Source organism: Dendropsophus ebraccatus, chromosome 13 (genome assembly GCF_027789765.1).
Source record: "Dendropsophus ebraccatus isolate aDenEbr1 chromosome 13, aDenEbr1.pat, whole genome shotgun sequence".
Lineage (NCBI taxonomy): Eukaryota > Metazoa > Chordata > Amphibia > Anura > Hylidae > Dendropsophus > Dendropsophus ebraccatus.
Window position 1 is genome coordinate 2,758,460 of NC_091466.1, and position 27,475 is coordinate 2,785,934.

At 54.3% G+C, this 27,475-nt stretch overlaps 1 protein-coding gene across 2 annotated transcripts; it reads left to right on the forward strand.

Annotated features, from left to right (window-relative positions):
- Nucleotides 1-9,881: 9,881 nt before the first annotated feature.
- Nucleotides 9,882-26,769, forward strand: EFNA1 (ephrin A1). Of its 2 annotated transcripts, none has more exons than XM_069949485.1 (5): nucleotides 9,882-9,983; nucleotides 23,094-23,386; nucleotides 25,392-25,457; nucleotides 25,587-25,637; nucleotides 26,229-26,769. In XM_069949485.1, exons 1-5 carry the CDS (start codon nucleotides 9,889-9,891, stop codon nucleotides 26,348-26,350), a joined length of 627 nt encoding a protein of 208 aa, XP_069805586.1. In that variant the 5' UTR covers nucleotides 9,882-9,888; the 3' UTR covers nucleotides 26,351-26,769. The 2 variants fall into 2 exon arrangements, with proteins under 2 accessions (XP_069805586.1, XP_069805587.1); XM_069949486.1 differs by having other exon boundaries at nucleotides 9,934-10,022.
- Nucleotides 26,770-27,475: the final 706 nt, after the last annotated feature.

Consider the following 27,475-nt stretch of genomic DNA (forward strand, 5'->3'; position numbering starts at 1 on the left):
GTCAGTCAGATCCCCTATACACCGGTGTCAGTCAGATCCCCTATAACACCAGTGTCAGTCAGATCCCCTATAACACCGGTGTCAGTCAGATCCCCTCTAACACCAGTGTCAGTCAGATCCCTATAACACCGGTGTCAGTCAGATCTCCTATAACACCAGTGTCAGTCAGATCCCCCCTATAACACCAGTGTCAGTCAGATCCCCTATAACACCAGTGTCAGTCAGATCCCCTATAACACCAGTGTCAGTCAGATCTCCTATAACACCAGTGTCAGTCAGATCCCCCTATAACACCAGTGTCAGTCAGATCCCCCTATAACACCAGTGTCAGTCAGATCCCCCTATAACACCAGTGTCAGTCAGATCCCCCTATAACACCAGTGTCAGTCAGATCCCCTATAACACCAGTGTCAGTCAGATCCCCTATAACACCAGTGTCAGTCAGATCCCCTATAACACCAGTGTCAGTCAGATCCCCTATAACACCAGTGTCAGATCCCTTATAACACCAGTGTCAGTCAGATCCCCTATAACACCAGTGTCAGTCAGATCCCCTATAACACCAGTGTCAGTCAGATCCCCTATAACACCAGTGTCAGTCAGATCCCCGATAACAACAGGGTCAGTCAGATCTCCCTATAACACCCGTGTCAGTCAGATCCCCTATAACACCAGTGTCAGTCAGATCCCCTATAACACCAGTGTCAGTCAGATCCCCCTATAACACCAGTGTCAGTCAGATCTCCTATAACACCAGTGTCAGTCAGATCCCCTATAACACCAGTGTCAGTCAGATCCCCCTATAACACCAGTGTCAGTCAGATCCCCTATAACACCAGTGTCAGTCAGATCCCCCTATACACCAGTGTCAGTCAGATCCCTATAACACCAGTGTCAGTCAGATCCCCTATAACACCAGTGTCAGTCAGATCCCCCTATAACACCAGTGTCAGTCAGATCCCCTATAACACCAGTGTCAGTCAGATCCCCCTATAACACCAGTGTCAGTCAGATCCCCCTAATAACACCAGTGTCAGTCAGATCCCCTATACACCAGTGTCAGTCAGATCCCCTCCTATAACACCAGTGTCAGTCAGAATCCCCTATACCACCTAGATGCAGTCACAGCTCCCCCTAGAACCCCAGTGGTCAGTCAGATCTCTATACACCAGTGTCAGTCAGATCCCCTATAACACCAGTGTCAGCTCAGATCCCCTAATAACACCGGTGTCAGTCAGATCCCCCTACCAGTGTCAGTCATCTCCTATAACACACCCAGGTGCTCCAGTCAGATCCCCTCATAACACTAGTGTCAGTCAGAATCCCCCATATAACACCAGTGCTCAGTCAGATCCCTATCAACACCAGGTGTAGTCAAGTCAGATCTCCCCTATAACACCGCAGCTGTCTGTCAGTCAGAATCCCCCCTAATAAAACACCAGTGTCAGTCAGATCTCCTATAACACCAGTGCCTCAGCTCCAGATACCCCCTATAACACCACGAGTGCTCAGCTCAGCATCCCCTTATAACACCAGTGTCAGTCCAGATCTCCACTATAACAACGGTGTCAGTCAGGATCCCCCTATAACACCAAGGTGTCAGTCAGATCTCCCTATAACACCAGTGTCCAGTCAGATAACCCCCTATAACACCAGCTGCTCAGTCAGCATCCCCTATAACACCGTGTCCAGTCAGATCCCCTATAACACCAGTGTCAGTCAGATCCTCCTATAACACCAGTGTCAGTCAGATCCCCCTATAACACCAGTGTCAGTCAGATCTCCTATAACACCAGTGTCAGTCAGATCCCCTATAACACAGATGTCAGTCAGATCCCCTATAACACCAGTGTCAGTCAGATCTCCCTATAACAGCGGTGTCAGTCAGATCTCCCTATAACACCAGTGTCAGTCAGATCCCCCTATAACACCAGTGTCAGTCAGATCTCCCTATAACACCAGTGTCAGTCAGATCCCCCTATAACACCAGTGTCAGTCAGATCCCCTATAACACCGGTGTCAGTCAGATCCCCTATAACACCAGTGTCAGTCAGATCCCCTATAACACCGGTGTCAGTCAGATCCCCCTCTAACACCAGTGTCAGTCAGATCCCCTATAACACCGGTGTCAGTCAGATCTCCTATAACACCAGTGTCAGTCAGATCCCCCTATAACACCAGTGTCAGTCAGATCCCCTATAACATCAGTGTCAGTCAGATCCCCTATAACACCAGTGTCAGTCAGATCCCCTATAACACCGGTGTCAGTCAGATCCCCCTATAACACCGGTGTCAGTCAGATCTCCTATAACACCAGTGTCAGTCAGATCCCCCTATAACACCAGTGTCGGTCAGATCCCCCTATAACACCAGTGTCAGTCAGATCCCCCTATAACACCAGTGTCAGTCAGATCCCCTATAACACCAGTGTCAGTCAGATCCCCTATAACACCAGTGTCAGTCAGATCCCCTATAACACCAGTGTCAGTCAGATCCCCTATAACACCAGTGTCAGATCCCTTATAACACCAGTGTCAGTCAGATCCCCTATAACACCAGTGTCAGTCAGATCTCCTATAACACCAGTGTCAGTCAGATCCCCTATAACACCAGTGTCAGTCAGATCCCCTATAACACCAGTGTCAGTCAGATCCCCTATAACACCAGTGTCAGTCAGATCCTCCTATAACACCAGTGTCAGTCAGATCCCCCTATAACACCAGTGTCAGTCAGATCTCCTATAACACCAGTGTCAGTCAGATCCCCTATAACACCAGTGTCAGTCAGATTCCCCCTATACACCAGTGTCAGTCAGATCCCCTATAACACCGGTGTCAGTCAGATCTCCCTATAACACCAGTGTCAGTCAGATCCCCCTATAACACCAGTGTCAGTCAGATCTCCCTATAACACCAGTGTCAGTCAGATATCCCCCTATAACACCAGTGTCAGTCAGATCCCCTATAACACCGGTGTCAGTCAGATCCCCTATAACACCAGTGTCAGTCAGATCCCCTATAACACCAGTTGTCAGTCAGATCCCTAACACCGTTCCCGATCCCCCTTATTAACACCAGGTGTCAGTCAGATCCCTATAACACCGGTGTCAGTCAGATCCCCTCTAACACCAGTGTCAGTCAGATCCCCTATAACACCGTGTCAGTCAGATCTCCTATAACACCAGTGTCAGTCAGATCCCCCTATAACACCAGTGTCAGTCAGATCCCCTATAACATCCAGTGTCAGTCAGATCCCCTATAACACCAGTGTCAGTCAGATCCCCTATAACACCGGTGTCAGTCAGATCCCCCCTATAACACCCGGTGTCAGTCAGAATCTCCTATAACACCAGTGTCAGTCAGATCCCCCTATAACACCAGTGTCGGTCAGATCCCCCTATAACACCAGTGTCAGTCAGATCCCCCTATAACACCAGTGTCAGTCAGATCCCCTATAACACCAGTGTCAGTCAGATCCCCTATAACACCAGTGTCAGGCAGATCCCCTATAACACCAGTGGTCAGTCAGATCCCCTATAACACCAGTGTCAGTCAGATCCCCTATAACACCAGTGTCAGTCAGATCTCCTATAACACCAGTGTCAGTCAGATCCCCTATACACCAGTGTCAGTCAGAGCCCTATAACACCAGTGTCAGTCAGATCCCTATACCACCAGTGTCAGTCAGATCCCCTATAACACCAGTGTCAGTCAGATCCCCTATAACACCAGTGTCAGTCAGATCCCCCTATAACACCAGTGTCAGTCAGATCCCCTATAACACCGGTGTCAGTCAGATCCCCCTATAACACCAGTGTCAGTCAGATCTCCTATAACACCAGTGTCAGTCAGATCCCCTATAACACCAGTGTCAGTCAGATCCCCCTATATCACCAGTGTCAGTCAGATCTCCTATAACACCAGTGTCAGTCAGATCCCCTATAACACCAGTGTCAGTCAGATCCCCCTATAACACCAGTGTCAGTCAGATCCCCTATAATACCGGTGTCAGTCAGATCCCCCTATAACACCAGTGTCAGTCAGATCCCCCTATAACACCAGTGTCAGTCAGATCCCCTATAACACCAGTGTCAGTCAGATCCCCCTATAACACCAGTGTCAGTCAGATCTCCTATAACACCAGTGTCAGTCAGATCCGCTATAACACCAGTGTCAGTCAGATCCCCTATAACACCGGTGTCAGTCAGATCCCCCTATAACACCAGTGTCAGTCAGATCACACTATAACACCAGTGTCAGTCAGATCCCTTATAACACCAGTGTCAGTCAGATCCCCTATAACACCAGTGTCAGTCAGATCCCCTATAACACCAGTGTCAGTCAGATCCCCTATAACACCAGTGTCAGTCAGATCCCCCTATAACACCAGTGTCAGTCAGATCCTCCTATAACACCAGTGTCAGTCAGATCCCCTATAACACAGATGTCAGTCAGATCCCCTATAACACCAGTGTCAGTCAGATCCCCTATAACAGCGGTGTCAGTCAGATCCCCCTATAACACCAGTGTCAGTCAGATCTCCCTATAACACCAGTGTCAGTCAGATCCCCCTATAACACCAGTGTCAGTCAGATCCCCTATAACACCAGTGTCAGTCAGATCCCCTATAACACCAGTGTCAGTCAGATCCCCTATAACACCAGTGTCAGTCAGATCCCCTATAACACCAGTGTCAGTCAGATCCCCTATAACACCAGTGTCAGATCCCTTATAACACCAGTGTCAGTCAGATCCCCTATAACAGCGGTGTCAGTCAGATCCCCTATAACACCTGTGTCAGTCAGATCCCCTATAACACCAGTGTCAGTCAGATCCCCCTATAACACCGGTGTCAGTCAGATCCCCTATAACACCAGTGTCAGTCAGATCCCCTATAACACCGGTGTCAGTCAGATCCCCCTATAACACCAGTGTCAGTCAGATCACACTATAACACCAGTGTCAGTCAGATCACACTATAACACCAGTGTCAGTCAGATCCCCTATAACACCAGTGTCAGTCAGATCCCCTATAACACCAGTGTCAGTCAGATCCTCCTATAACACCAGTGTCAGTCAGATCCCCCTATAACACCAGTGTCAGTCAGATCCCCTATAACACAGATGTCAGTCAGATCCCCTATAACACCAGTGTCAGTCAGATCTCCCTATAACAGCGGTGTCAGTCAGATCCCCCTATAACACCAGTGTCAGTCAGATCTCCCTATAACACCAGTGTCAGTCAGATCCCCCTATAACACCAGTGTCAGTCAGATCCCCTATAACATCAGTGTCAGTCAGATCCCCTATAACACCAGTGTCAGTCAGATCCCCTATAACACCAGTGTCAGTCAGATCCCCTATAACACCAGTGTCAGTCAGATCCCCTATAACACCAGTGTCAGATCCCTTATAACACCAGTGTCAGTCAGATCCCCTATAACAGCGGTGTCAGTCAGATCCCCTATAACACCAGTGTCAGTCAGATCCCCTATAACACCAGTGTCAGATCCCTTATAACACCAGTGTCAGTCAGATCCCCTATAACACCAGTGTCAGTCAGATCCCCTATAACACCAGTGTCAGTCAGATCCCCTATACACCAGTGTCAGTTCAGATCCCCTATAACACCAGTGTCAGTCAGATCCCCTATAACACCAGTGTCAGTCAGATCTCCTATAACACCAGTGTCAGTCAGATCCCCTATAACACCGGTGTCAGTCAGATCCCCTATAACACCAGTGTCAGTCAGATCTCCTATAACACCAGTGTCAGTCAGATCCCCTATAACACCGGTGTCAGTCAGATCTCCTATAACACCAGTGTCAGTCAGATCTCCTATAACACAGATGTCAGTCAGATCCCCTATAACACCAGTGTCAGATCCCTTATAACACCAGTGTCAGTCAGATCCCCTATAACAGCGGTGTCAGTCAGATCCCCTATAACACCAGTGTCAGTCAGATCCCCTATAACACCAGTGTCAGATCCCTTATAACACCAGTGTCAGTCAGATCCCCTATAACACCAGTGTCAGTCAGATCCCCTATAACACCAGTGTCAGTCAGATCCCCTATAACACCAGTGTCAGTCAGATCCCCTATAACACCAGTGTCAGTCAGATCCCCTATAACACCAGTGTCAGTCAGATCCCCTATAACACCGGTGTCAGTCAGATCCCCTATAACACCAGTGTCAGTCAGATCCCCCTATAACACCAGTGTCAGTCAGATCTCCTATAACACCGGTGTCAGTCAGATCCCCTATAACACCAGTGTCAGTCAGATCCCCTATAACACCAGTGTCAGTCAGATCTCCTATAACACCAGTGTCAGTCAGATCCCCCTATAACACCAGTGTCAGTCAGATCCCCTATAACACCAGTGTCAGTCAGATCTCCTATAACACCAGTGTCAGTCAGATCTCCTATAACACCAGTGTCAGTCAGATCCCCTATAACACCGGTGTCAGTCAGATCCCCTATAACACCAGTGTCAGTCAGATCCCCTATAACACCAGTGTCAGTCAGATCCCCTATAACACCAGTGTCAGTCAGATCTCCTATAACACCAGTGTCAGTCAGATCCCCCTATAACACCGGTGTCAGTCAGATCCCCCTATAACACCGGTGTCAGTCAGATCTCCTATAACACCAGTGTCAGTCAGATCCCCTATAACACCAGTGTCAGTCAGATCCCCCTATAACACCGGTGTCAGTCAGATCCCCTATAACACCGGTGTCAGTCAGATCCCCTATAACACCGGTGTCAGTCAGATCCCCTATAACACCAGTGTCAGTCAGATCCCCTATAACACCGGTGTCAGTCATATCTCCTATAACACCGGTGTCAGATCCCTTATAACACCAGTGTCAGTCAGATCCCCTATAACACCAGTGTCAGTCAGATCTCCTATAACACCAGTGTCAGTCAGATCCCCTATAACACCAGTGTCAGTCAGATCTCCTATAACACCAGTGTCAGTCAGATCCCCCTATAACACCAGTGTCAGTCAGATCTCCCTATAACACCAGTGTCAGTCAGATCCCCCTATAACACCAGTGTCAGTCAGATCCCCCTATAACACCAGTGTCAGTCAGATCCTCCTATAACACCAGTGTCAGTCAGATCCCCTATAACACCAGTGTCAGTCAGATCTCCTATAACACAGATGTCAGTCAGATCCCCTATAACACCGGTGTCAGTCAGATCCCCTATAACACCAGTGTCAGTCAGATCCCCCTATAACACCAGTGTCAGTCAGATCCCCTATAACACCAGTGTCTGTCAGATCCCCTATAACACCGGTGTCAGTCAGATCCCCCTATAACACCAGTGTCAGTCAGATCTCCTATAACACCGGTGTCAGTCAGATCCCCTATAACACCAGTGTCAGTCAGATCCCCTATAACACCAGTGTCAGTCAGATCTCCTATAACACCGGTGTCAGTCAGATCCCCTATAACACCAGTGTCAGTCAGATCCCCCTATAACACCAGTGTCAGTCAGATCTCCTATAACACCAGTGTCAGTCAGATCCCCCTATAACACCGGTGTCAGTCAGATCCCCCTATAACACCGGTGTCAGTCAGATCTCCTATAACACCAGTGTCAGTCAGATCCCCTATAACACCAGTGTCAGTCAGATCCCCCTATAACACCGGTGTCAGTCAGATCCCCTATAACACCGGTGTCAGTCAGATCCCCTATAACACCGGTGTCAGTCAGATCCCCTATAACACCAGTGTCAGTCAGATCCCCTATAACACCGGTGTCAGTCAGATCTCCTATAACACCGGTGTCAGATCCCTTATAACACCAGTGTCAGTCAGATCCCCTATAACACCAGTGTCAGTCAAATCTCCTATAACACCAGTGTCAGTCAGATCCCCTATAACACCAGTGTCAGTCAGATCTCCTATAACACCAGTGTCAGTCAGATCCCCCTATAACACCAGTGTCAGTCAGATCTCCCTATAACACCAGTGTCAGTCAGATCCCCTATAACACCAGTGTCAGTCAGATCCTCCTATAACACCAGTGTCAGTCAGATCCCCTATAACACCAGTGTCAGTCAGATCTCCTATAACACAGTTGTCAGTCAGATCCCCTATAACACCAGTGTCAGTCAAATCCCCCTATAACACCAGTGTCAGTCAGATCCCCCTATAACACCAGTGTCAGTCAGATCCCCCTATAACACCGGTGTCAGTCAGATCCCCTATAACACCAGTGTCAGTCAGATCCCCCTATAACACCAGTGTCAGTCAGATCCCCTATAACACCAGTGTCTGTCAGATCCCCTATAACACCGGTGTCAGTCAGATCCCCCTATAACACCAGTGTCAGTCAGATCTCCTATAACACCGGTGTCAGTCAGATCCCCTATAACACCAGTGTCAGTCAGATCCCCTATAACACCGGTGTCAGTCAGATCCCCCTATAACACCGGTGTCAGTCAGATCCCCCTATAACACCAGTGTCAGTCAGATCTCCCTATAACACCAGTGTCAGTCAGATCTCCCTATAACACCAGTGTCAGTCAGATCTCCCTATAACACCGGTGTCAGTCAGATCTCCTATAACACCGGTGTCAGTCAGATCCCCCTATAACACCAGTGTCAGTCAGATCCCCTATAACACCAGTGTCAGTCAGATCCTCCTATAACACCAGTGTCAGTCAGATCCCCTATAACACCAGTGTCAGTCAGATCCCCCTATAACACCAGTGTCAGTCAGATCCCCTATAACACCAGTGTCTGTCAGATCCCCTATAACACCAGTGTCAGTCAGATCCCCCTATAACACCAGTGTCAGTCAGATCTCCTATAACACCAGTGTCAGTCAGATCCCCCTATAACACCAGTGTCAGTCAGATCCCCTATAACACCAGTGTCAGTCAGATCCCCTATAACACCAGTGTCAGTCAGATCCCCCTATAACACCAGTGTCAGTCAGATCCCCCTATAACACCAGTGTCAGTTAGATCTCCTATAACACCAGTGTCAGTCAGATCCCCTATAACACCAGTGTCAGTCAGATCCCCCTATAACACCAGTGTCAGTCAGATCCCCTATAACACCAGTGTCAGTCAGATCCCCCTATAACACCAGTGTCAGTCAGATCCCCTATAACACCAGTGTCAGTCAGATCTCCTATAACACCAGTGTCAGATCCCTTATAACACCAGTGTCAGTCAGATCCCCTATAACACCGGTGTCAGTCAGATCTCCTATAACACCAGTGTCAGATCCCCTATAACACCAGTGTCAGTCAGATCCCCTATAACACCGGTGTCAGTCAGATCTCCCTATAACAGCGGTGTCAGTCAGATCCCCTATAACACCAGTGTCAGTCAGATCTCCTATAACACCAGTGTCAGTCAGATCCCCCTATAACACCAGTGTCAGTCAGATCCCCTATAACACCAGTGTCAGTCAGATCCCCTATAACACCAGTGTCAGTCAGATCCCCTATAACACCAGTGTCAGTCAGATCCCCCTATAACACCAGTGTCAGTCAGATCCCCTATAACACCAGTGTCAGTCAGATCCCCCTATAACACCAGTGTCAGTCAGATCCCTTATAACACCAGTGTCAGATCCCCTATAACACCGGTGTCAGTCAGATCCCCTATAACACCGGTGTCAGTCAGATCCCCTATAACACCAGTGTCAGTCAGATCCCCTATAACACCAGTGTCAGTCAGATCCCCCTATAACACCTGTGTCAGTCAGATCTCCTATAACACCAGTGTCAGTCAGATCTCGTGTAGTTGCACTCAGGTTGTGGGCGGTGTCTCCGCCTTGGCTCCTCCCCTAGCGTCACCCAGTGGGCGGGCTCTGTATATAAGGCGGCGCCCTCTTTTCCTCCGCACATAGTAGAGAGACATGGAGCTGATCGCATGGTGTGCACTGCTCCTATACGTCGCCCGGGAAGCCGCTGCCGAGATCCACACCGTCTATTGGAACAGCACCAACAGGAGGTGAGCTGCGATGCTCTGCACAGACCCCGGCTGCTTTGGGTATGATGCTCTGCAGAGATCCTGGCTTCTCTGGATGTAATGCCCTGTCCTCTGGGTGTAATACTCTGCACAGACCCTGGGTGCCCTGGATGTAATGCTCTGCAAAGATTCTGGCTGCTCTGGATGTAATGCTCTGCAAAGATTCTGGCTGCTCTGGGTGTAATGCTCTGCAGAGATTCTGGCTGTTCTCGATGTAATGCTCTGCAGAGACCCTGGCTGCTCTGTCCTCTCGATGTAATGCTCTGCAGAGACCCTGGCTACTCTCTTACTTGTAGTGTGGCTTTGTGATTGTTTTGTTCTGGTCATCTGTGCAATGTTCTGCACTTCATGGAAGTTTGCTGTACTTGTTAGAGTGATAGTCTGCAGCGTTATGTTGTACAGGGTTTATGGCAGCGTCCCAGACTATGAGGAGAAAACTGCAGAGTCCTGGACCAGTGAGGGTCCTGCCCTGCTCGGTGTAATGCTCTGCAGAGGCCTGGACCAGTGAGGGTCCTGCCCTGCTCGGTGTAATGCTCTGCAGAGGCCTGGACCAGTGAGGGTCCTGCCCTGCTCGGTGTAATGCTCTGCAGAGGCCTGGACTAGTGAGGGTCCTGCTCTGGTTGGTGTAATGCTCTGCAGAGTCCTGGACCAGTGAGGGTCCTGCCCTGCTCGGTGTAATGCTCTGCAGAGTCCTGGGCCAGTGAGGGTCCTGCCCTGGTTGGTGTAATGCTCTGCAGAGTCCTGGGCCAGTGAGGGTCCTGCCCTGCTCGGTGTAATGCTCTGCAGAGTCCTGGACCAGTGAGGGTCCTGCCCTGGTTGGTGTAATGCTCTGCAGAGTCCTGGACCAGTGAGGGTCCTGCCCTGCTCGGTGTAATGCTCTGCAGAGTCCTGGGCCAGTGAGGGTCCTGCCCTGGTTGGTGTAATGCTCTGCAGAGTCCTGGGCCAGTGAGGGTCCTGCCCTGCTCGGTGTAATGCTCTGCAGAGTCCTGGACCAGTGAGGGTCCTGCCCTGCTCGGTGTAATGCTCTGCAGAGTCCTGGACCAGTGAGGGTCCTGCCCTGCTCGGTGTAATGCTCTGCAGAGTCCTGGGCCAGTGAGGGTCCTGCCCTGCTCGGTGTGAGTCACACTTGCTCAATAAATATCCAGGTGCTGGCATGCCCCCCCCCCCCCCCATATTGGCTCCCACCATGCTGCCATGTGTGATGTCATCAGCATCATTACATAACACACAGTGCAGAGTGATGTCACCCTCATCTGTGTACTGTGTGTGATGTCACCCTCCTTAGTGTGTGTGATGTCACCCTCCTCTCTGTGTACTGTGTGTGTGATGTCACCCTCCTCTGTGTGTACTGTGTGTGTGTGTGTGTGTGATGTCACCCTCCTCTCTGTGTACTGTGTGTGTGTGTGTGTGTGATGTCACCCTCCCCTCTGTGTACTGTGTGTGTGTGATGTCACCCTCCTCTCTGTGTACTGTGTGTGTGTGTGTGATGTCACCCTCCTCTCTGTGTGATGTCACCCTCCCCTCTGTGTACTGTGTGTGTGTGTGTGTGATGTCACCCTCCTCTCTGTGTACTGTGTGTGTGTGATGTCACCCTCCCCTCTGTGTACTGTGTGTGTGTGTGTGTGTGATGTCACCCTCCTCTCTGTGTGATGTCACCCTCCTCTCTGTGTACTGTGTGTGATGTCACCCTCCTCTCTGTGTACTGTGTGTGTGTGTGATGTCACCCTCCTCTCTGTGTACTGTGTGTGTGTGTGATGTCACCCTCCTCTCTGTGTACTGTGTGTGTGTGTGATGTCACCCTCCTCTCTGTGTACTGTGTGTGATGTCACCCTCCTCTCTGTGTACTGTGTGTGTGATGTCACCCTCCCCTCTGTGTACTGTGTGTGTGTGTGTGTGTGTGTGATGTCACCCTCCTCTCTGTGTACTGTGTGTGTGTGATGTCACCCTCCTCTCTGTGTACTGTGTGTGTGATGTCACCCTCCTCTCTGTGTACTGTGTGTGTGATGTCACCCTCCTCTCTGTGTACTGTGTGTGTGTGTGATGTCACCCTCCTCTCTGTGTACTGTGTGTGTGTGATGTCACCCTCCTCTCTGTGTACTGTGTGTGTGTGATGTCACCCTCCTCTCTGTGTACTGTGTGTGTGTGATGTCACCCTCCTCTTTGTGTACTGTGTGTGTGATGTCACCCTCCCCTCTGTGTACTGTGTGTGTGATGTCACCCTCCCCTCTGTGTACTGTGTGTGTGTGTGATGTCACCCTCCTCTCTGTGTACTGTGTGTGATGTCACCCTCCTCTCTGTGTACTGTGTGTGATGTCACCCTCCTCTCTGTGTACTGTGTGTGTGTGTGATGTCACCCTCCTCTCTGTGTACTGTGTGTGTGTGTGATGTCACCCTCCTCTCTGTGTACTGTGTGTGATGTCACCCTCCTCTCTGTGTACTGTGTGTGTGATGTCACCCTCCCCTCTGTGTACTGTGTGTGTGTGTGTGTGTGTGTGATGTCACCCTCCTCTCTGTGTACTGTGTGTGATGTCACCCTCCTCTCTGTGTACTGTGTGTGTGATGTCACCCTCCTCTCTGTGTACTGTGTGTGTGTGTGTGATGTCACCCTCCTCTCTGTGTACTGTGTGTGTGTGTGTGATGTCACCCTCCTCTCTGTGTACTGTGTGTGTGTGTGTGTGATGTCACCCTCCTCTCTGTGTACTGTGTGTGTGTGTGTGTGTGATGTCACCCTCCCCTCTGTGTACTGTGTGTGTGATGTCACCCTCCTCTCTGTGTACTGTGTGTGTGATGTCACCCTCCTCTCTGTGTACTGTGTGTGTGTGTGATGTCACCCTCCTCTCTGTGTACTGTGTGTGTGTGTGATGTCACCCTCCCCTCTGTGTACTGTGTGTGTGTGATGTCACCCTCCCCTCTGTGTACTGTGTGTGTGTGATGTCACCCTCCTCTCTGTGTACTGTGTGTGTGTGATGTCACCCTCCTCTCTGTGTACTGTGTGTGTGTGATGTCACCCTCCTGTGTGTGATGTCATCCGCAGTGTTTACCATGTATCCAGTGTGTACACCTCCTCTAATACTGTGTATACAGATATGAGACCTCCAGAGATGGAGCGGAGCTGAGTGTGTGCTGAGCGGGGTCATGTCCAGGGTAGTGCAGAGTGTATGGGGGAGGGGTACAGTCACACTACTGAGGGGGGGGTTGAGGCCAGCTGTGCGGGGGAGGGGGCATTGTCCAGTCAGTGTGTTTGGACAGGGAGGTTGGCAGGGTGAGAGGCCAGGACAGAACAACAACTCCTCCATCACACCACTCTCTGCAGCCTGCTGGGCATTGTAGTGCTCCTCACTGGTGGAGGCCCAGGGGATACAGCATGCTCCTCCGCCAGTACTACTATCAGAGGGGAGAGCTGGGGGGGCTCTGTGTATACTGTAATAGTGGGGGGGGGGCTCTGTGTATACTGTAATAGTAGGGGGGGGGGGGCTCTGTGTATAGTGTAATAGTAGGGGGGGGGGCTCTGTGTATACTGTAATAGTGGGGGGGGTGCTCTGTGTATACTGTAATAGTAGGGGGGGGGCTCTGTGTATACTGTAATAGTAGGGGGGGGCCCTCTGTGTATACTGTAATAGTAGGGGGGGGGGGGCTCTGTGTATACTGTAATAGTAGGGGGGGGGGCTCTGTGTATACTGTAATAGTGGGGGGGGCTCTGTGTATACTGTAATAGTAGGGGGGGGGGGCTCTGTGTATACTGTAATAGTAGGGGGGGGGGCTCTGTGTATACTGTAATAGTAGGGGGGGCCCTCTGTGTATACTGTAATAGTGGGGGGGGGGCTCTGTGTATACTGTAATAGTAGGGGGGGGGGCTCTGTGTATACTGTAATAGTAGGGGGGGGGGCTCTGTGTATACTGTAATAGTGGGGGGGGGCTCTGTGTATACTGTAATAGTAGGGGGGGGGGGGCTCTGTGTATACTGTAATAGTAGGGGGGGGGCTCTGTGTATACTGTAATAGTAGGGGGGGGGGCTCTGTGTATACTGTAATAGTAGGGGGGGGGGCTCTGTGTATACTGTAATAGTGGGGGGGGGGGCTCTGTGTATACTGTAATAGTATAGGGAGCGGGAGGGTAGTGGTGGTGGTAAGTAGTAATAGTAGCCCTGATGTCAGTAGTATAGGAGGGGGGGGGCTGTAGTAGTACCCCTGATGTCAGTAGTATTAAGGGGGAGCCCTGTAGTAGTACCCCTGATGTCAGTAGTATTAAGGGGGAGCCCTGTAGTAGTACCCCTGATGTCAGTATAGAGGAGCCCTGTAGTAGTAGTACCCCTTATGGCAGTAGTATAGGGGGGCAGTAGTAGTAGTACCCCTGATGGCAGTAGTATAGGGGGGGGGCCTGTAGTAGTAGTACCCCTGATGGCAGTAGTATAGGGGGGGCCTGTAGTAGTAGTAGTAGTAGTAGTAGTACAAGTACCCCTGATGGCAGTAGTATAGGGGGGGGGGGGGGGGCTGTAGTAGTAGTAGTAGTAGTAGTAGTAGTAGTACCCCTGATGGCAGTAGTATAGGGGGGGGCCTGTAGTAGTAGTACCCCTGATGGCAGTAGTATGGGGGGGGGGCTGTAGTAGTAGTAGTAGTTGTAGTAGTACCCCTGATGTCAGTAGTATAGGGGGGGGGGGGCTGTAGTAGTAGTAGTAGAAGTACCCCTGATGGCAGTAGTATAGGGGGGGGGGGCTGTAGTAGTAGTAGAAGTACCCCTGATGGCAGTAGTATAGGGGGGGGGGGGCCTGTAGTAGTAGTAGTACCCCTGATGGCAGTAGTATAGGGGGGGGGGGGCTGTAGTAGTAGTAGTAGTAGTAGTAGAAGTACCCCCTGATGGCAGTAGTATAGGGGGGGGGGGCTGTAGTAGTAGTTGTAGTACCCCTGATGTCAGTAGGTATAGGGGGGGGGGGCTGTAGTAGTAGTAGAAGTACCCCTGATGGCAGTAGTATAGGGGGGGGCCTGTAGTAGTAGTACCCCTGATGTCAGTAGTATGGGGGGGGGGGGCTGTAGTAGTAGTAGAAGTACCCCTGATGGCAGTAGTATAGGGGGGGGGCTGTAGTAGTAGTAGAAGTACCCCTGATGGCAGTAGTATAGGGGGGGGGGGGGCCTGTAGTAGTAGTAGTACCCCTGATGGCAGTAGTATAGGGGGGGGGGGCCTGTAGTAGTAGTAGTACCCCTGATGGCAGTAGTATAGGGGGGGCCTGTAGTAGTAGTAGTAGAAGTACCCCTGATGGCAGTAGTATAGGGGGGGGGGGCTGTAGTAGTAGTTGTAGTACCCCTGATGTCAGTAGTATAGGGGGGGGGGGGCTGTAGTAGTAGTAGAAGTACCCCTGATGGCAGTAGTATAGGGGGGGGCCTGTAGTAGTAGTAGTACCCCTGATGCAGTAGTATGGGGGGGGGGGCTGTAGTAGTAGTAGAAGTACCCCTGATGGCAGTAGTATAGGGGGGGGGGGCCTGTAGTAGTAGTAGTACCCCTGATGGTAGTAATATAGGGGGGCCATTAGTAGTAGTAGTAGTAGTACCCCTGATGTCAGTAGTATAGGGGGGGGGCTGTAGTAGTAGTAGAAGTACCCCTGATGGCAGTAGTATAGGGGGGGCCTGTAGTAATAGTAGTAGTACCCCTGATGGCAGTAGTATAGGGGGGGGAGGCCTGTAGTAGTAGTAGTAGTACCCCTGATGGCAGTAGTATAGGGGGGGGGCTGTAGTAGTAGTACCCCTGATGGCAGTAGTATAGGGGGGCCTGTAGTAGTAGTAGTAGTACCCCTGATGGCAGTAGTATAGGGGGGGCCTGTAGTAATAGTAGTAGTACCCCTGATGGCAGTAGTATAGGGGGGGGGGAGGCCTGTAGTAGTAGTAGTAGTAGTACCCCTGATGTCAGTAGTATAGGGGGGGCCTGTAGTAGTAGTAGTAGTACCCCTGATGGCAGTAGTATAGGGGGGGGGGCCTGTAGTAGAAGTAGTAGAAGTACCCCTGATGGCAGTAGTATAGGGGGGGCCTGTAGTAGTAGTACCCCTGATGGCAGTAGTATAGGGGGGTGGGCCTGTAGTAGTAGTAGTACCCCTGATGTCAGTAGTATAGGGGGGGCCTGTAGTAGTAGTAGTACCCCTGATGTCAGTAGTATAGGGGGGGGCCTGTAGTAGTAGTAGTAGTAGTAGTAGTAGTAGTAGTAGTACCCCTGATGGCAGTAGTATAGGGGGGGGGCCTGTAGTAGAAGTAGTAGAAGTACCCCTGATGGCAGTAGTATAGGGGGGGGCCTGTAGTAGTAGTAGTAGTACCCCTGATGGCAGTAGTATAGGGGGGGGGGGGGCTGTAGTAGTAGTAGTAGTACCCCTGATGGCAGTAGTATAGGGGGGGGGCCTGTAGTAGTAGTAGTAGTACCCCAGATGGCAGTAGTATAGGGGGGGGCCTGTAGTAGTAGTAGTAGTACCCCTGATGGCAGTAGTATAGGGGGGGCCTGTAGTAGTAGTAGTATTACCCCTGATGGCAGTAGTATAGGGGGGGGCTGTAGTAGTAGTAGTAGTAGTAGTAGTAGTACCCCTGATGGCAGTAGTATAGGGGGGGGGCTGTAGTAGTAGGAGTACCCCTGATGGCAGTAGTATAGGGGGGGGCCTGTAGTAGTAGTACCCCTGATGGCAGTAGTATAGGGGGGGGGGCCTGTAGTAGTAGTACCCCTGATGGCAGTAGTATAGGGGGGGGCCTGTAGTAGTAGGAGTACCCCTGATGGCAGTAGTATAGGGGGGGCCTGTAGTAGTAGGAGTAACCCTGATGGCAGTAGTATAGGGGGGGGCCTGTAGTAGTAGGAGTACCCCTGATGGCAGTAGTATAGGGGGGGGCCTGTAGTAGTAGTAGTACCCCTGATGGCAGTATATAGGGGGGGGGGGGCCTGTAGTAGTAGTACCCCTGATGGCAGTAGTATAGGGGGGGCCTGTAGTAGTAGTAGTAGAAGTACCCCTGATGTCAGTAGTATAGGGGGGGGCTGTAGTAGTAGAAGTACCCCTGATGGCAGTAGTATAGGGGGGGGGGGGCTGTAGGAGTACCCCTGATGTCAGTAGTATAGGGGGGGGGGGGCTGTAGGAGTACCCCTGATGGCAGTAGTATAGGGGGGGGGGCTGTTAGTAGTAGTAGTAGAAGTACCCCTGAATGTCAGTAGTATAGGGGGGGGGCTTGTAGTAGTAGAAGTACCCCTGATGGCAGTAGTATAGGGGGGGGGGGGGCTGTAGGAGTACCCCTGATGGCAGTAGTATAGGGGGGGGGGGGGGGCTGTAGGAGTACCCTGATGGCAGTAGTATAGGGGGGGGGGGGGCCTGTAGTAGTAGTAGTACCCCTGATGGCAGTAGTATAGTACTCCTAGTATAGGGGAGGGGGTGCACTTGGGGGGTGGGGGAGCCATCAGTCCTTGTTTTTTTCCTTGCAGGAAGGCGGCTCAGGAAGCTTCCCCCATGGGCTCTTTCCTTTCTCAGAGTCTGCGTCCCCCTCCTCTCTGGCCATTTCCAGGCGCAGTGCCAGGCAGGGAGGGGGAGGTGGCAGTCCACTCTCCTGACCCGGGGCCCCTAGCTGTCAGCTCTGGGGCCCGGTAGAAGAACTGGTAGAGTCTGCTGCTGCTTATCTCCAAGCCCTGCAGGCAGAGCCATCCTCCCAGCCTCGCCCCGTCCCCAGCCGCTCAGCCCGCACATTCCCAGCAACTCCCAGGAGCTTGCACTCTGCAGCCGCCCTGGCTGCTCTGTGCACACTGGGGGCAGCCATGTGGGGGGGGCTTAACTCTGCAGCCGCCCTGGCTGCTCTGTGCACACTGGGGGCAGCCATATGGGGGGGGGGGGCTTATCTCTGCAGCCGCCCTGGCTGCTCTGTGCACACTGGGGGCAGCCATATGGGGGGGGGGCTTATCTCTGCAGCCGCCCTGGCTGCTCTGTGCACACTGGGGGCAGCCATATGGGGGGGGGGGGGGCTTATCTCTGCAGCCGCCCTGGCTGCTCTGTGCACACTGGGGGCAGCCATGTGGGGGGGGCTTATCTCTGCAGCCGCCCTGGCTGCTCTGTGCACCACTGGGGGCAGCCATATGGGGGGGGGGGGCTTATCTCTGCAGCCGCCCTGGCTGCTCTGTGCACACTGGGGGCAGCCATATGGGGGGGGGGGGCTTATCTCTGCCAGCCGCCCTGGCTGCTCTGTGCACACTGGGGTGCAGCCATATGGGGGGGGGGGGCTTATCTCTGCAGCCGCCCTGGCTGCTCTGTGCACACTGGGGGCAGCCATATGGGGGGGGGGGGCTTATCTCTGCAGCCGCCCTGGCTGCTCTGTGCACACTGGGGGCAGCCATGTGGGGGGGGCTTATCTCTGCAGCTGCTCTGTGCACACTGGGGGCAGCCATGTGGGGGGCTGCTCTGTGCACACTGGGAAGCAGCCATGTGGGGGGCTTATCTCCGCAGCTAGCTCAGGTTACCACATGACCGTACGGGGTGAAAAGTCGATTTTCCAGTTTTATAACCTTAAAGTCCTGACAACGCTACCTACCTCACACCGCAGATCAGGGGCCCGTTGGACTCTATTTAATAAAGTGGGGGGCCATCCCCTGTGCCCGAAAGAGATTTGAAACCTGGACCCCACATAGACCTAATCTCCCAGAGAAAGGGGGCTGTGATATCTTATACTGAGCATGGGGGTCCTGGAAAGGTGAGCCCCAACATGGAATTAGGGGGAGGTAGGGGAGTCCCACCTTGGTTGTCGGGGACGAGCGTCGCGCAGGACTTTCTCGGTTGTCGGGGACGAGCGTCGCGCAGGACTTTCTCGGTTGTCGGGGACGAGCGTCGCGCAGGACTTTCTCGGTTGTCGGGGACGAGCGTCGCGCAGGACTTTCTCGGTTTGTCGGGGACGAGCGTCGCGCAGGACTTTCTCGGTTTGTCGGGGACGAGCGTCGCGCAGGACTTTCTCGGTTGTCGGGGACGAGCGTCGCGCAGGACTTTCTCGGTTGTCGGGGACGAGCGTCGCGCAGGACTTTCTCGGTTGTCGGGGACGAGCGTCGCGCAGGACTTTCTCGGTTGTCGGGGACGAGCGTCGCGCAGGACTTTCTCGGTTGTCGGGGACGAGCGTCGCGCAGGACTTTCTCGGTTGTCGGGGACGAGCGTCGCGCAGGACTTTCTCGGTTGTCGGGGACGAGCGTCGCGCAGGACTTTCTCGGTTGTCGGGGACGAGCGTCGCGCAGGACTTTTTCTCGGTTGTCGGGGACGAGCGTCGCGCAGGACTTTCTCGGTTGTCAGATGTTGGTCCAGAGATAAGAAGAGAAGGTGGCGCGGGGCTGAGTATTTTCTTTGCTTTCTTCGTCACTTGCGCTTTTTACGAGGCGTCCCGTCCTTATGGCCGCCCCTCCCCCGTCCGCAGACAATGCTCTGGGCTGTACACAATGCTCCTCTCATCTGTGCCCTGGGAGCGCAGCCTAAAATCACACGTCCCGACCGGTCCACCCGGTGATCAGGGCCAGTAAATGATTAACTCAGCGTTACGTGCCGAACACAACACCCCGCACCGCGCACCCCCTCCTCGGATGGCACCGCGCCAATTGTTCTCTGCTAACCAAAGAGCCTCTTGTCTTCTGGACACTCTGTCCTCTGCAGCCACGGCCGTATTCCATAAGACTTTATCCATCCGGGGGTCCCGAGACCCCTGAGGATTCACACAGCACTGCTGACCCAGTCATTCAGCCCGTGTATAGCAGAGCTGTGTGTGTGTCCTGTCGCTCGGCCTGTGTATAGCAGAGCTGTGTGTGTGTGTGTGTGTGTGTGTGTGTCCTGTCGCTCGGCCTGTGTATAGCAGAGCTGTGTGTGTGTGTGTGTCCTGTCACTCGGCCTGTGTATAGCACACTGCAGCCACCCCCCTATAACCAGTATATAGTGACATGGCGGACCCCCGCTCACACTGCAGCCACCCCCCTATAACCAGTATATAGTGACATGGCGGACCCCCGCTCACACTGCAGCCACCCCCCTATAACCAGTATATAGTGACACGGCGGACCCCCGCTCACACTGCAGCCACCCTCCTATAACCAGTATATAGTGACAGGGCGGACCTCCGCTCACACTGCAGCCACCCCCCTATAACCAGTATATAGTGACACGGCGGACCCCCGCTCACACTGCAGTCACCCCCCTATAACCAGTATATAGTGACACGGCGGACCCCCGCTCACACTGCAGTCACCCCCCTATAACCAGTATATAGTGACACGGCGGACCCCCGCTCACACTGCAGCCACCCCCCTATAACCAGTATATAGTGACACGGCGGACCCCCGCTCACACTGCAGTCACCCCCCTATAACCAGTATATACTGACACGGCGGACCCCCGCTCACACTGCAGCCACCCCCCCTATAACCAGTATATAGTGACACGGCGGACCCCCGCTCACACTGCAGTCACCCCCCTATAACCAGTATATAGTGACAGGGTGGACCCCCGCTCACACTGCAGCCACCCCCCTATAACCAGTATATAGTGACACGGCGGACCCCCGCTCACACTGCAGCCACCCCCCCTATAACCAGTATATAGTGACAGGGCGGCCCCCCGCTCACACTGCAGTCACCCCCCTATAACCAGTATATAGTGACACGGCGGACCCCCGCTCACACTGCAGTCACCCCCCTATAACCAGTATATAGTGACACGGCGGACCCCCGCTCACACTGCAGTCACCCCCCTATAACCAGTATATAGTGACAGGGCGGACCCCCGCTCACACTGCAGTCACCCCCCTATAACCAGTATATAGTGACACGGCGGACCCCCGCTCACACTGCAGTCACCCCCCTATAACCAGTATATAGTGACATGGCGGACCCCCGCTCACACTGCAGTCTCCCCCCTATAACCAGTATATAGTGACATGGCGGACCCCCGCTCACACTGCAGTCACCCCCCTATAACCAGTATATAGTGACAGGGCGGACCCCCGCTCACACTGCAGTCACCCCCCTATAACCAGTATATAGTGACAGGGCGGACCCCCGCTCACACTGCAGCCACCCCCCTATAACCAGTATATAGTGACACAGCTGGACCCCCGCTCACACTGCAGTCACCCCCCTATAACCAGTATATAGTGACAGGGCGGACCCCCGCTCACACTGCAGTCTCCTCCCTATACCCAGTATATAGTGACACGGCGGACCCCCGCTCACACTGCAGCCACCCCCCTATAACCAGTATATAGTGACATGGCGGACCCCCGCTCAAGCCGCCAAATGTTTCCAATTTCAGGGCTGGGTAATGAGGGGATTTCGGTGGTCTTCTCATGTGAGGGAGCAGCGTGGTGCCGGGCCGGCTGTCTCCGGGGGGGGGGGGGGGGGGGGGGAGGTGTGACCCTGGGCTGGGTGTGACTGGGGGGGGGGCTCAGGGGGCAGTGTGTATACTGCCTGACACAGGGAGAGTGGCTCCTGGTGTAGGGGGGCAGAAGAGCTGACACTCCTGTGTGTGTGTACGTGTACCTACAGGGGGGTGGGAAAGCTGGGTGTCAGCCACTGTTTTCGGGAAGAGGAGGTGGAGGCCGTTCTCCCTGGAGTGTGAGAGGACGTTACACAAGAGCTGCTGCTGCCGGGATATTCCCACCTGACTCCGCTCTTCTCGTAAACATCTTTAACCCCGCGAACCATGTACGCAACACTAAGAGTGCTCCCACATGTCTAAGGGGGGCAGGTGATGGTGTGTAACCCCCCGGGGGCAGCCGTCCTCCCACTTGGTGTGTAGACCCCCAGAGGGGCAGGTGTCCTCCCGCTTGGTGTGTAGACCCCCAGAGGGGCAGGTGTCCTCCCGCTTGGTGTGGAGACCCCCAGAGGGGCAGGTGTCCTCCCGCTTGGTGTGTAGACCCCCAGAGGGGCAGGTGTCCTCCCGCTTGGTGTGTAGACCCCCAGAGGGGCAGGTGTCCTCCCGCTTGGTGTGTAGACCCCCAGAGGGGCAGGTGTCCTCCCGCTTGGTGTGGAGACCCCCAGAGGGGCAGGTGTCCTCCCGCTTGGTGTGTAGACCCCCAGAGGGGCAGGTGTCCTCCCGCTTGGTGTGTAGACCCCCAGAGGGGCAGGTGTCCTCCCGCTTGGTGTGGAGACCCCCAGAGGGGCAGGTGTCCTCCCGCTTGGTGTGTAGACCCCCAGAGGGGCAGGTGTCCTCCCGCTTGGTGTGTAGACCCCCAGAGGGGCAGGTGTCCTCCCGCTTGGTGTGGAGACCCCCAGAGGGGCAGGTGTCCTCCCGCTTGGTGTGTAGACCCCCAGAGGGGCAGGTGTCCTCCCGCTTGGTGTGTAGACCTCCAGAGGGGCAGGTGTCCTCCCGCTTGGTGTGTAGACCCCCAGAGGGGCAGGTGTCCTCCCGCTTGGTGTGTAGACCCCCAGAGGGGCAGGTGTCCTCCCGCTTGGTGTGTAGACCCCCAGAGGGGCAGGTGTCCTCCCGCTTGGTGTGTAGACCCCCAGAGGGGCAGGTGTCCTCCCGCTTGGTGTGTAGACCCCCAGAGGGGCAGGTGTCCTCCCGCTTGGCGTGTAGACCCCCAGGGGGGCAGCCGTCCTCCAGCTTGGCGTGTAGACCCCCGGGGGGGGGCAGCCGTCCTCCCACTTGGTGTGTAGACCCCCAGAGGGGCAGGTGTCCTCCCACTTGGTGTGTAGACCCCCAGAGGGGCAGGTGTCCTCCCACTTGGTGTGTAGACCCCCGGGGGGGGGGGCAGCCGTCCTCCCGCTTGGTGTGTAGACCCCCAGGGGGGCAGCCGTCCTCCCGCTTGGTGTGTAGGCCCCCCAGATAGAGTAGTGTCTCGGGCAGCCATCTTCCTGTTGTCGGGATCTTGCACACCTGGCTCACGCTGACTCACAATTACTCACGCTCCCTTTTCATCGCCCGGGGTCACAGTTCACTCTGCAGAGAGTCCTGTTTATCAACATAGAAATTTCTCTCATTCCAGGTGACTGGTTACCTCCTGCGTCATCAGCCGGTCACTGTCTCCACTACACATCACAGGGCGGTGTTAATGTGCACTGTACGATAGAGCAGATAATGCCCCTCACCCCCAGGTGTCGCCCCCCACTGACCATCTCTCTACTCCACAGCTTCTGGAATGACTACACTATCCAAGTCCAACTCAACGACTACCTGGACATCATGTGCCCGCACTATGAGGACGAGCGGCTGGCGGGCACCACCGTGGAGAGATACACCCTCTTCCTGGTCAACCATGAGGAATATGTCGCCTGCAAACCCGTCTCCAAAAGCCAAGTGCGCTGGGAGTGTAACAATCCCTTCAACCTCAACGGCCCCGAGAAGTTCCGGGAAAAGTTCCAGAAGTTCACGGCCTTCAGCCCTGGCAAAGAGTTCAAGGAGGGGCACAGCTACTACTACATCTGTAAGTGGTGGGGGGGGGAGGGGCACAGCTACTACTCCATCTGTAAGTGGGGGGGGGGGGGGGGGGGGGGGGGGGGGGGGGGGGGGGGGGGGAGGGGCACAGCTACTACTACATCTGTAAGTGGGGGGGGAGGGGCACAGCTACTACTACATCTGTAAGTGGGGGGGGGGGGAGGGGGGCACAGCTACTACTACATCTGTAAGTGGGGGGGGGAGGGGCACAGCTACTACATCTGTAAGTGGGGGGGGAGGGGCACAGCTAACTACTACATCTGTAAGTGGTGGGGGGAGGGGCACAGCTACTACTACATCTGTAAGTGGGGGGGGAGGGGCACAGCTACTACTACATCTGTAGGGGGGGAGGGGCACAGCTACTACTACATGTGTAAGTGGGGGGGGGGGAGGGGCACAGCTACTACTACATCTAAGTGGGGGGGAGGGGCACAGCTACTACTACATCTAAGTGGGGGGGAGGGGCACAGCTACTACTACATCTGTAGTGGGGGGGGGGGGGGAGGGGGAACAGCTACTACATCTGTAAGTGGGGGGGAGGGGCACAGCTACTACTACATGTAAAAGTGGGGGGGGCAGCTACTACTACATCTGTAAGTGGGGGGGGGGGGGGCGCAGCTACTACTACATGTATAAGTGGGGGGGGGGCAGCTACTACTACATCTGTAAGTGGGGGGGGAGGGGCACAGCTACTACTACATCTGTAAGTGGGGGGGCAGCTACTACTACATCTGTAAGTGGGGGGGGGGGGTGGCAGCTACTACTACATGTAAAAGTGGGGTCTACCCTGGGGGGGCACAGTGAGCAGGATGTGCCCCACCCATCTTGATGCCACACACCATGCAGGGGGAGGGGTACAGCTGTGTTGGGGGGATGGGGTGGTAATCCCGGTCTCTTTCCCATGGGTGCTATCTCTGGGCTGGCACATGTACGGGCAGGACGCAGCAGGCGAGGAGGGTTCTGTCTGTACACGCGCTCCGGGTGTGTCTCTGCCATCCAGGATGCTGGAGGAGGACCATCTCTGCACTTCCCAAAAACATCTTCAGGAAGGGACCGGGGGTCTCCTCTGTATAATGCTGGGACCGGGGGTCTCCTCTGTATAGTGCTGGGACCGGGGGTCTCCTCTGTATAATGCTGTGTGTGCTAGGACCGGGGGTCTCCTCTGTATAATGCTGGGACCGGGGGTCTCCTCTGTATAATGCTGGGACCGGGGGTCTCCTCTGTATAATGCTGGGACCGGGGGTCTCCTCTGTATAATGCTGTGTGTGCTAGGACCGGGGGTCTCCTCTGTATAATGCAGTGTGTGCTAGGACCGGGGGTCTCCTCTGTATAATGCTGGGACCGGGGGTCTCCTCTGTATAATGCTGGGGCCGGGGGTCTCCTCTGTATAATGCTGTGTGTGCTAGGACCGGGGGTCTCCTCTGTATAATGCTGTGTGTGCTAGGACCGGGGGTCTCCTCTGTATAATGCTGGGACCGGGGGTCTCCTCTGTATAATGCTGTGTGTGCTAGGACCGGGGGTCTCCTCTGTATAATGCTGGGACCGGGGGTCTCCTCTGTATAATGCTGTGTGTGCTAGGACCGGGGGTCTCCTCTGTATAATGCTGGGACCGGGGGTCTCCTCTGTATAATGCTGTGTGTGCTAGGACCGGGGGTCTCCTCTGTATAATGCTGTGTGTGCTAGGACCGGGGGTCTCCTCTGTATAATGCTGTGTGTGCTAGGACCGGGGGTCTCCTCTGTATAATGCTGTGTGTGCTAGGACCGGGGGTCTCCTCTGTATAATGCAGTGTGTGCTGGGACCGGGGGTCTCCTCTGTATAATGCTGGGACTGGGGGTCTCCTCTGTATAATGCTGGGACCGGGGGTCTCCTCTGTATAATGCTGGGACTGGGGGTCTCCTCTGTATAATGCTGGGACCGGGGGTCTCCTCTGTATAATGCTGTGTGTGCTAGGACCGGGGGTCTCCTCTATAACACGGGCTTCTTCTTCTTGCAGCTAAGCCCATCCACCATCATGGGGACTCCTGCCTGAAGCTGAAAGTTCAAGTCATCGGTAAAGCCAGTAAGTGTCTGGTGAAAGCTGGGGAGTAATGGGGAGGGGGATGTGCGCCACCATGGTGGGCAAGTACGGGGCTGGTGATCTGTGGCCTCAACATCACAATCATTCAGCATGACCTCCTTGTCTTTACAGCTCAGCAGCCGATGACCAATGTGCACACTCCAGGGGCCCGAGCTGTAGCAGGTAAGAGCCCTGAGCGCCCCTATAGCCTTCAGGCACTGTAGCCCCCTGCCCCCTATAGCCTTCCAGCCCTGTAGCCTCCGGACCCCCCCTCCTATAGGTTTCAGGCACTGTAGCCTCCGGACCCCCCCCCCTATAGCCTTCAGGCACTGTAAACTTCCCCCCCCCCCCCCCCCCCCCCCCCCATTCAGGCACTGTAGTCTCCGGACACCCCCTCCCCTATAGCCTTCAGGCACTGTAGCCTCCAGGCCCCCCTCAAATAGCCTTCAAGTACTGTTGCCTCCACCCCCCCCCACATATAGCCTCCAGGCACTGTAGCCTCCGGACCCTCCCTAGAGCCTTCAGGCACTGTAGCCTCCGGACCCTCCCTAGAGCCTTCAGCCACTGTAGCCTCCGGACTCCCCCCTTCCCCCTATAGCCGTCAGCCACTGTAGCCTCCAGGCCCCCCTCAAATAGCCTTCAAGTACTGTTGCCTCCACCCCCCCTTCCCCCCCATATAGCCTCCAGGCACTGTAGCCTCCGGACCCCCCCTTCCCCCATAGCCTTCAGGCACTGTAGCCCCCTATAGTCCTGACCCTCTCCTCTCTCCTCCAGATGATCCGGCCGTGGCCCTTCCGGAAGTCCAGAAAAGTGTGGCCCATAACTCTGCAGAGTCGTCGGTGCGGCTGGCGCTCCTCGGACTTCTGCTGCCGTTACTTCTCTCTCTGGGACTATGATGGAAGAATCCTGAATGTCGCCCATATAGACCACAAGACTGGAAATGTAGCACCGGCTCATGAGTCATGTGACCAAAGAGACGCACAACGCGTATGTGTAGCCAAAGAACACGTGACCACGCACCTTCTGCCTAGCTGCCACGCCCGGACACATGAGGGCGATAGTAGGATCTCGCCGGAAGGGATCTGCACCGTGCCCCCTGGATCTCTATGAGATGGCGGTAAGGTGGGCTGGCGGCAGCTCCCTGTGACAGTATTGGCCCCTGAGGGCCCCTCCCTGTAGTGTGTGTATATATGTAAATGATAGAGTATATTTATAGAGGACTCTGAAATCACCACTGTATACCGGACCGGACCCTATAAACTTTTATAGAACTGGAAGATTTTTTATGTTTGTTAATAAAATCTACAACCCTGTTGTTGTGTGTGGATGATGTGGAGACTATTCTTGAGCCGCTGCGGGGCACATAACCAGCTTCAGTCTAATCACACAACGGCGCCCCCTGTCTACAAACAAGCGTGAAATGTGAGACCAACAAACCAAGTCACAGCAATGTCCCAGAGCGGGGGAGGGGGCGGCAGCACACAAAGCATCACTCAGCAGAGACCACGAGGGCCGACACCGCGACTAATCCACCAATCCCACCCAGATTCCAAGAAGTCTTCACCAAGGGTCAGGAAACACGAAGCCCTGCAGTCACGGGAGCCCAGAGCGGCCCAGGCACCAAGGGGTTAAAGGGCACTGACCCTCTGCACTGTACCCAGCTGTTATACACATCCTCTGTGCTGCTGTGTCCTCTCCTATAAGATCAGCCCCTCCTCTCCTGACATCCTCTGTGCTGCTGTGTCCTCCCCTATAAGATCAGCCCCTCCTCTCCTGACATCCTCTGTGCTGCTGTGTCCTCTCCTATAAGATCAGCCCCTCCTCTCCTGACATCCTCTGTGCTGCTGGGACCTCTCCTATAAGATCGCCCCCCCCCCTCCTCTCCTGACATCCTCTGTGCTGCTGAGACCTCCCCTATAAGATTAGCCCTCTCCTGACATCCTCTGGGCTGCTGTGACCTCCACTATAAAGGTCAGCCCCCTCCTCTCCTGACATCCTTTGTGCTGCTGTGACCTCCCCTA